Source organism: Engraulis encrasicolus, chromosome 15, assembly GCF_034702125.1.
Source record: "Engraulis encrasicolus isolate BLACKSEA-1 chromosome 15, IST_EnEncr_1.0, whole genome shotgun sequence".
In the NCBI taxonomy this organism is placed as follows: Eukaryota; Metazoa; Chordata; class Actinopteri; order Clupeiformes; family Engraulidae; genus Engraulis; species Engraulis encrasicolus.
The window spans coordinates 9,265,558-9,275,557 of NC_085871.1; the positions used below are offsets into that span (position 1 = coordinate 9,265,558).

At 49.2% G+C, this 10,000-nt stretch overlaps 2 protein-coding genes across 2 annotated transcripts in view; one reads left to right on the forward strand and one right to left on the reverse strand.

Moving 5' to 3' along the window:
- The window catches only part of cacna2d4a (calcium channel, voltage-dependent, alpha 2/delta subunit 4a), a 179,393-nt gene that overhangs the window by 80,216 nt on the left and 89,177 nt on the right, over positions 1 to 10,000 (forward strand). The gene's annotated exons all lie outside the window — the stretch shown is intronic.
- lrtm2a (leucine-rich repeats and transmembrane domains 2a) overlaps positions 6,849 to 10,000 on the reverse strand; it is a 35,437-nt gene continuing 32,285 nt past the window's right edge. The window contains exon 4 of the mRNA XM_063216986.1: positions 6,849 to 9,423. Within this exon, the coding sequence (XP_063073056.1) occupies positions 8,906 to 9,423 (518 nt within the window). The 3' untranslated portion in view covers positions 6,849 to 8,905. The remainder of the gene's footprint in view (positions 9,424 to 10,000) is intronic.

The following is a 10,000-nucleotide window of genomic DNA, read 5'->3' on the forward strand; positions in this document are numbered from 1 at the left end:
CACACACTGTATGATACTCTTACGCACTATACATTTGCATAATAGTCAAACAATGTTTCCTTACACTTACACGGTATTCTGATTCGACGTAGCTTGTTTGTTTTCTTGAGTGTTAGTTAGAAATAATGTGAGTCATGATTTGAGTGTTGTTCCTCCTTCCCCTCAGCGGAGGCTGATTAAGTGCCTCCAATCAGCACTTCTAAACAGGCATATCCGAAGGCAGCTATCTGGGGTCCTTCAGCTCTATAAATCACACACCTGTGATGGCTGCCACAGGCCCCAAGATGAATAACTTCATAATGGCCGCCGTTTGTGACAAATGGGCATGTACTCTCTCTCTCTCTCTCTCTCTCTCTCTCTCTCTCTCTCTCTCTCTCTCTCTCTCTCTCTCTCTCTCTCTCTCTCTCTCTCTCTCTCTTACACACACACACACACACCTGAAACTGTGTTTGAAGGCTGTGTGTGTGTGTGTGTGTGTGTGTGTGTGTGTGTGTGTGTGTGTGTGTGTGTGTGTGTGTGTGTGTGTGTGTGTGTGTGTGTGTGTGTGTGTGTGTGTGTGTGTGTGTGTGTGTGTGTGTGTATGTACGTATGTGTTCTGATAGGGGAGGGGTTTTTCCATCCTCTACCCCATACGTCTCTTTGATCCACAACACTCTCTCCCCTCTTCACTTCCTTCCTGCGTTTCGTTTTCATCCTCCACTTCTCTCTCTATCTCTCTATCCTCCACCTCTCTCTCTATCTCTCTACCCTCCAATCTCTCTCTCTCTCTCTCTCTCTCTCTCTCTCTCTCTCTCTCTCTCTCTCTCTCTCTCTCTCTCTCTCCCTCTCTCTCTCTCCCCTCTCTCTCTCTCTCTCTCTCTCTCTCTCTCTCTCTCTCTCTCTCTCTCTCTCTCTCTCCTCTTCCTCTTCCTCTCCTCTCTGCTGCCTGTGTGAATGACAGCTTTGGGATACTGAGACTAAGAGGGGAGTGCATCTGTGTGTTTCCCCATGAAAGCCGGAGATAGGAGTTTCGTGTGCATACAGTACATCTGTGTGTGTGCGTGTGCATGTGTGTGTGTGTGTGTGTGTGTGTGTGTGTGTGTGTGTGTGTGTGTGTGTGTGTGTGTGTGTGTGTGTGTGTGTGTGTGTGTGTGTGTGTGTGTGTCTGCATGTGTCTGTGCGTGAGATTGTGTGTTTTTCTAACGTTGCAAGTGTGTGTGTGTCTGTGTGTGCGTGTGTGTGTGTGTGTGCGTGTGTGCGTGTGTGTGTGTGTGTGCGTGTGTGCGTATGCCTCAGAGTGTGTGTGTGTGTGCGTATGCCTCAGTGTGTGTGTGTGTGTGTGTGTGTGTGTGTGTGTGTGTGTGTGTGTGTGTGTGTGTGTGTGTGTGTGTGTGTGTGTGTGTGTGTGTGTGTGTGTGTGTGTGTGTGTGTGTGTTTTGCACAGCATTGCACCTACTGCAGAATCCATCGCCAAGTCTCTTCTGTATTCTTCTCTCTCCCCTTCTGTCTTTCTCTGCATCTCTTGCCTCTCTCTTTTTCCTCTCTCTCTTCCTCCCTCTCTTCCCTTCTCTCTCTCTCCCCCTCTCTTTCTCACTCCCTCCCCCCCTCCATGAGTTGAAAGAGAGCTTGAGCTTGAGTTTAAAGAGATGCAGTGAGTGTACAGTAGGTGGTTTGTCAGGGAACAGAAGCTCTCAGTAGCTCGGCCATGTTAAGGAAATACATTCTTTATTATTACTCTTTTAACACACAGTAGACTCTCTGTCACAGCCCACACACAGATGTATTTCAAACGGCAGAAAGAAAAAAAATAATAAAAGAAAGAAAGAAGCATTTTAGGCCCAATGTGGCATATACAGGAACCGTATAAGAAAACGGTGGGGGTGGGGTGGAGAGTTTGCCAGGGTTTGTGTTTTGGGTGGGGTGGGGGTTTTGTATGAGGCTGCGGTGGGCGGGGAACAGAGGTTATGGGGGGAACGAAAGGAGGTTTTGGTTAGAGATGCAGGTGACTGCTTCACTGGGCAAAAGCTCAGGCGATCTACAGTAGCTCTCACTGCCACGTATGCACACACGTTAGCAATGGCAGACAGGCACACACGTATGTACTCACGCACTCACGCACACACACACACACACACACACACTCCTGTATCCCTTATCTTCGTTACATCTCCAGAATGTTCCATTATGTTGTCATTTTCCATTGCCGCATCTCCCATCCTGTACCAACAAGCATGAGGCCCCTGCATGCTGTCTTACAGTGGCACATGTGTGTGTGTGTGTCGGCTTCAGAATACTAATGTGGGCAGTGTTTGCTTTGTCTACAGTAGCTCTGGATGTACTGGGTGTTTGCATGTTTATGTACGTGTGTGTGTGTGTGTGTGTGTGTGTGTGTGTGTGTGTGTGTGTGTGTGTGTGTGTGTGTGTGTGTGTGTGTGTGTGTGTGTGTGTGTGTGTGTGTGTGTGTGTGTGTGTGTGTGTGTGTGTGTGTGTGTGTGTGTGTGTCTACTGTATGTGTGTACGTGTACAGTATGTGTGTCAGTCTGCAGTGGTAGGTTGCATTTGTTCAGTCAGAAACACACAAACACACGCAGCTCTGGTGAATGTTTTTTCTCTCATCTCTCTCTTTCTGTCTCTCTCTCTCTCACACACACACACACACACACACACACACACACACACACACACACACACACACACACACACACACACACACACACACACATGCAGACACACACGCACACACACACACACACACACACACACACACACACACACACACACACACACACACACACACACACACACACACACACACACACACACACACACACACACACACACACACACACACACACACACACACACACACACACACACACACACACACACACACACACACACACACACACACACACACACACACACACACACACACACGCCCCCCGACAGTGCTGAAGTAGCCTCTCCCCTGGTCGCTGTCACCCAGTCACCTCTCTTTGAGCTTGAGTCAGGCTGTTCCTGATGTCACAGCAGTCACCCCCATTGTACACTGTGGCATCAGTGCTGAGTGTGTCTGTCTTTGTATTCTGCACCATTGCAGTAGTCAATGTCAATCTTTCCCTTCACGCCACTGCAGATGGCGGATCTGAACATCCATCCACAGCAGCTTTGCAGTACAGTAAGCGTCCTCCCAGTACCCAGTGATTGGGGGGGGGGGGGGGGGGGGGGGGGGGGGGGGGGGGGGGGGGGGGTGGGGGGGGGCAAAGGGGACAGTTGCCCCGAGCCCAGGGAGAGAAGGGGGGCCCAGAATTGGGTTCTCAGAATGCGGGGGTGGGGGTTGGGGGGGTCAAGCAAGGTATTTGCCCCTGGGCCCAGGGCCCTCCTATATCGTTGGTGGGGGCCCTAGTGTGACCATGGCAAGCTGTTTGAGGGGCCCTATCAGTGTTTTGCCCTGGGGCCCTGTGTTCAATTGTTACGCCACTGTCTCTCGGCTACCAAACGTACAGTACTAAAGCGCCGTACACACACGTCGCTGCTAGTTACTCGCTCAGCGGATGAAGTCAATAGAATGTCTACGTGTTCCAGCGAGTCTCGCTGGCGAGTAGTCGAGGAGAGTACAAGCGATGCGATGTGGGCGGGTTCCGAGATAAACTTATTTTATCTTCGAGCGACGCGAGTTAAGCGAGTAACCAATTGGAATGCAGGATACAGATTATTGACAGGTGAAGTTGCCCCTGTGGTGTTCTGACCACCCAACTTCTGCACGCCATCACACTTTGAAGTGTTGAGGAAAATACATCCAATACAGTGTACACCATCAAAGGCTCATATGCATGGTTGTGCACAGCACACGATCAACGTTAAACAGCGTAGGCCTACATTTTGTTTCGTACGGACGTTATTGGCGCGGACAGCGGGAACCATGACAACCAGTAAACAAAATCACATTGAGCGAGTGGCAAGTAGGCGAGTGAGCAAGTAGCGAGTAAATAGCAGCGACGTGTGTGTACGGCCCTTAAGACTGGAATACCAAATAGCCATGCAGGCACATTTTCATGGCAGTCAGCGCACATCCCCAACTGCTGTGGTGATGGCAATTCCTCATCTCACTGAACTGCATGAAGGTCACTCAGATATTCTAATCTGTATATCCAGTGTCTCTCTCTCTCTCTCTCTCTCTCTCTCTCTCTCTCTCTCTCTCTCTCTCTCTCTCTCTCTCTCTCTCTCTCTCTCTCTCTCTGTCTCTCTCTGTTCTAACACTGCTGCACCTACTGGCTTCTACAGTATCAGCAATCTATTATGATGAACACTGCTGCAGATAGCATCAGATAGAAGATTAGTTTCTATCAGTTAACAGCCTCTCTCTCTCTCTCTCTCTCTCTCTCTCTCTCTCTCTCTCTCTCTCTCTCTCTCTCCTTCTCTCTCTCTCTCTCTCTCTCTCTCTCTCTCTCTCTCTCTCTCTCTCTCTCTCTCTCTCTCTCTCTGTCTCTGTTTCTCTCTTTCTCTCTCGTTCTCGCTGATCTTCGACCCCCACATCCCACAACCCACCTGTGAAAGGCTACAGGAATAATCCTCCTTTATTTGAAGGCCCACCCACCCGCTTCTCTGAATGCGAATGTAATTCTAATAGTGGGGGGACACATGGCGGTGAAGCAAGCGAAGCAAAGAGAGGCAAAATTCTATTTTCCATTGTGACAGCTCAACGGTCAACAGGTTGTAGTGGAGACTCATATCGATTGAAACATTTACTTGTTGATTTGATTTGCCACCTCAGGCGAAATTCACTCCTCATTTGCATGATATTACCAGAGACAGTGGATAATACTCTTAGAATCTCAGATATTACTGTAAATTTGGCCAAATATTTTTGCTTCACTTAACCCAGTTTTGCCCTACTTCGCTTCACTCACAGGAATGAATGGCAAAGTTCGCTTGATTTGGCAAAAAATCGTGCGCATTCATCCCTGGCATAACTACTGTCATCTTTTACAGATGGCAAACTTTTTCCTCCTCAGGACTGACTACTCTAATACATGGCCAAGCCACCATAGCATATACGAGATCTTAACATTATTTGTTTACGTACAGGGGTCGTGCGGTCCTGCCTCCTCCCTGGAGGAGGTTGCGCCAGGTATTGCAATCTGTTTGTCTGCCTGCCTGTCTGTCTGTCTAACTGTTTGTCTGTCTGTCTGCCTGCCTGTCTGTCTGTCTGTCTGTCTGTCTGTCTGTCTGTCTGACAGCAGTTGTTTGGTTTGCCTGTAGGGTACCAAACCCACAACATCACATCATATGCATCCAGTGTTGGCCAGATGGGGGCAGGTTGCCTTTTCTGATTGCTTTTTGTTTCGACTGCAGAGGGGGAGATCTGATCTTAGCAGTGGCCTAGTATCACTGCATATCACTTGTTCCAAAGCTGGCATGTGTTGCTGCCTGTGGCCATGCTGCTGTAGCCTGCTCCCAGTACTACAGGCTGTAGACCAGCAGCCTGCTGCAGCATCCTCTCCCCAATGCCAGACCAAGACCACACTGCAGCAGCAGAGGCTGCAGGTCTGAAAGTAAGACTCTATCATCAACAACAGTTTTACGAAGCATATAAGCTATACAAATATACTGTGTATATACTGTGTATATATATATATATATATATACGTTTAGGATATGTTAAGAGTAAACACAGTGGCAGCACTGAGTAAGACACACCAAGTCAAAAAGACCCACTACAGATAGATGGTAGTGATGATGATGATGACGATGATGATGATGATGATGATGATGATGATGATGATGATGATGATGATGATGATGATGATGATGATGGATTTCACAGCAACAAAGTGTATGTATGTGAGACCGGCTCAATCATAATGTGAGGTTTTTCGGTGGAGCTTGGTGTTTGCATTATTTCTTATTTGGTTACAGTGTGTGTATGTGTGTGTGTGTGTGTGTGTGCGTGTGCGTGTGCGTGTGCGTGTCTGCGTGTGTGTGTCTGCCTCTGTGTGTCTGCCTCTGTGTGTCTGCCTCTGTGTGTCTGCCTGTGTGTGCGTGCACACGCGCAATGGTTGTCTTGTTACTGCTTATAATTTCCACCACCAGGTGGCGATAGTTAATGATCGCTGTAGTATGTCAGTGTTAATGTGCGTGTCTTCGAGTTTCCCATCACTGCATCACTCCCCCCTGCTTCTTATCTCAGCCCTATGTGTGTTAATGTTTTGGTGTGTGTGTGTGTGTGTGTGTGTGTGTGTGTGTGTGTGTGTGTGTGTGTGTGTGTGTGTGTGTGTGTGTGTGTGTGTGTGTGTGTGTGTGCGTGTGCGTGCGTGTGCGTGCGTGTGTGTGCGTGTGTGTTGGTGCGTGCAGACGAATCCCACTTAGCTGCTGAATATGGAAAGACCCAGAAACAAAATGACGCACCCCCACACACCCATACTGTCTGGAAGACCTTAATGTCAATGAGAATGACACATCATATCAATGATGGTTTTACCAATAGGCAGACAAGGCAGTTGCCTAGGGCCCCACCACATCTACCCTCTGTAGGGGCCCCCCAATAGTCATCCCCCACCATGGTGAATACCTGCATACGTAATTCAAAGGGGCCCCATGTCAATATTTCACATAGAGCCCCCAAATGGATAGGACAGCTGCTATGTCATCAAATCTCATTCAAGCTACTTAATAATCTCACACATGTCTGACACACTCACACAACACATACTCTCACACACACACACACACACACACACACACACACACACACACACACACACACACACACACACACACACACACACACACACACACACACACACACACACACACACACACACACACACACACACACACACACACACACACATGTGACATTGGTCCGACATACAGTATGAAAATACAGCGATATCTATTGCATGCGTTCAAGCCCTGTCCTCCTGTAATAGAAACTATGTCTTAGTCTGACATTAACCCAGCACTTTGTCCCATGCCAATGTCTAGTACACTTAGCCCGGCATACTTATTCAGCCCAGTGAATTTAACCCACTGTGTGGAATCTAATAATCATAACTGTATTATGTTTCACCCATTGCACTTAGCCCAGCATAGTAAACCTACTTTACTTTGATCAGTGCATGTAGTTTAGCACGTAAACCCAGAAGATTTAGCTCGGCATACTACATTGAGAACGCTTAAAGTAGCCTAGCTGTACCCTATTCACAGTAAGTATACTCTGCCTTTTAGCCATGAAAGTCACCTCAGATGACACAATGACGAACTAATTAGAATTGTGCTTCCCTGAAACCCTCAGTAATGGCAGAGCTGTGGAATTGTGGGAAATGTAGTATGGTTTCAAGGCCCCATCGCTCCGTCTCACTGGCTGACCTGCAGTATTACATCTCTAGCACACACACAACAGAACTTGAGCTTGAGCTATAGCTACTCTTTTTTATTATTTTGTGTTTTTTAAAATCATTTTTTATGCATTTAGCAGGAAACTGGCATAATGATGGGAGTATTCATTCAGACAAGTCTAGCAACCTCTAAGGATGTTACAGGGAAAGGAGCATATTTGTCAAAACAAACAAATAAACATGTAAATAAATAAATTAATGGATTAAACAAACACAAATCAACGGAGGTGATATGGAGTGGCTAATGTGTGCAGGGGTGGGGCTGGGGCAAAGAGAGAGAGAGAGGGGTGGGGGTGGGGGGGGGACACATCACAGCATATAACACAGAGAGTATTTCCTATAGAATATAGCAATATTGTATATCATACTCGTGACATCACGCGATGACTGACCAATCCCCCGTGACTCTCCTCCAGAGCAGCGGTGGGTGGAGCAAAGAGTTCATAGTCCACTTATTCATGTTTGTTACCACAAGGACACGGACACACACACAGAGAATTACCCAGAATTCCCTGAAAGAGCATAGAATCCTCTAGAAGGTGGGGCGCTTGGAGCGGAGCGGAGCTTGGAGCAGGGCTTGGTCTTATAAGGTGGTAGGCGGTAACAGTCCCTTCCGGGGGTCTTCTGAGGAAGACTGCTGACATCACAAAGGAGGGCGGGGCTGGGAGGCAAGCCGTAAAGGATGCTGGGAAATAAAGTGCTAGAGGGGCGTGGCCCTGGTCCAGAGGGGGGAGGGGCAAAAAGGGAATAAAGTGGCTCCACTCATGGGTGCAGACTAGATCAGACTGGTTCCACCCACTCTGTCTGATATGGTTGGCTCAGAGTAAGCCGGTCCAATGAGAGTAGCTGTACGTAAGATAGACAGCCTCAGCTACCATTCAGGAGGAGAGAGAGCGGCCAAGGAACAGCAGAGGGCAGAGTTTTGGTAGGTTTTTTTTTGCAGGGTGGTTTTTTTTTGTTGCATTGTCCTCAAAAACACTCGCTATCACTCACACACACACACACACACACACACACACACACACACACACACACACACACACACACACACACACACACACACACACACACACAAACACACACACAGACACTCTCTCTCTCTCTCTCTCTCTCTCTCTCTCTCTCTCTCTCTCTCACACACACACACACACACGCACGTTCACAGAGACATGCAGCACAGCAGGGTAGTGGTGTGAAAGAACTTCTTCTTTGATGTAATGACACCTGTATCCACCCACCTGTATTGGCCATCTATCCATCCATTCATCCATCCATCTATCCATCCATCCATCCATCCATCCATTGATTTTCTTATCCATCCTTTCATCCATTCAATCATCCATCCTTCCATGCCTCAATCTATCTCTCCGCTAATTTTGTCCATCCATCTCCGAACCCATCCATCCATCAAGCAATCTTATCTATCCATCGATCCACAAAAAATCCATCCATCCCTTTATCCTTTGTCCCCTCTCTCTCTTCCCCCATCCCTCCATCCCTCCATCTCTTCACCTTTCTCTCCCTCTCTACGCGACGGAGGAGATCTGCTTGTCCTCAGGGTCCGTGTCGGCGTCGCCGTCGCCCATGAGCGGCTGGCGCTTCTTGAGCTCGCGCTGGTACTTGGCCATGAGCGAGGCGTAGATGCAGCCGTAGGCGGCCGCCGCCACCATCATGATGCAGACGATGCCGCACACCACGCCCGCCACCACCACTGTGCCGATGGCCCGCCGCACGCTCACCGGCCGGTACCGCTGCTTCACGCAGTCCGGCAGCGCGTCCGTGGCCACCACCCCCGCCGCACCACCGGACGCCTCCGAGGGGTTCGGGGACGGCGGGCCGCCGCTCGGGCCCACGTTGCCGCCTCGGTTGCAGGGCGGGGAGGACCCGGAGCCCCGCGAGGAGGAGCTGCCGCCGGCCCCGCCCCCGCCGCCGTTCTCGTCCTCCAGCTGCAGGCAGTAGTTGAACATCTCGATGGGCACGCCGCGGATGTCACGCCCACGCAGGTCCTTAGGCAGCGTGCACTCCAAGCCATCCACCTGACCTCCTGCAGCATGGAGAGGGAGAGGGAAAGAGAGGAAGAGAGAGAGAAGGGGAGGGAGAGAGACAGAGAGAGAGAAGGGCAGAGAGAGAGAGCGGGGGAGATGGAGAGAGAGAAGGGGAGGGAGAGAGAGAGAGAGAAGGGCAAAGATAGTCAGAAAGAGAGAGGGATGCAGAGAGGGGATTAGCAAAGGGTGAAGATAGGGAGGGATAGAGAGGAGAAGTCAAACGCCAAAGTCAAACTTAATCTCATTATCCCAAAAGAGAAATCCAATCGGTCAAGACACAGAGACAAGGTATAGACACGAATTAATATAAAACAGGCCGTAGAGAACACCTAAAGCAAAGAAAATAACCTACTCCTCTACACGCCGCGCAGTACATCTTCAATTCCTGAGCTACACGTATGCACTCAGTTGACTGTTTCATACTACAAAGGGGGTTGGAAAAGGGACGCCGCGAGAAAGCTGAAGAGGGATGTAGAAAATGATGGTTATAAATAGTGGTGAGAGTGTGGGCAGAGGGAAGGGCATAGAGCGGAGGGGGAAGGAGAGAGAGAGAGAGAGAGAGAGAAGAGGGGGAAT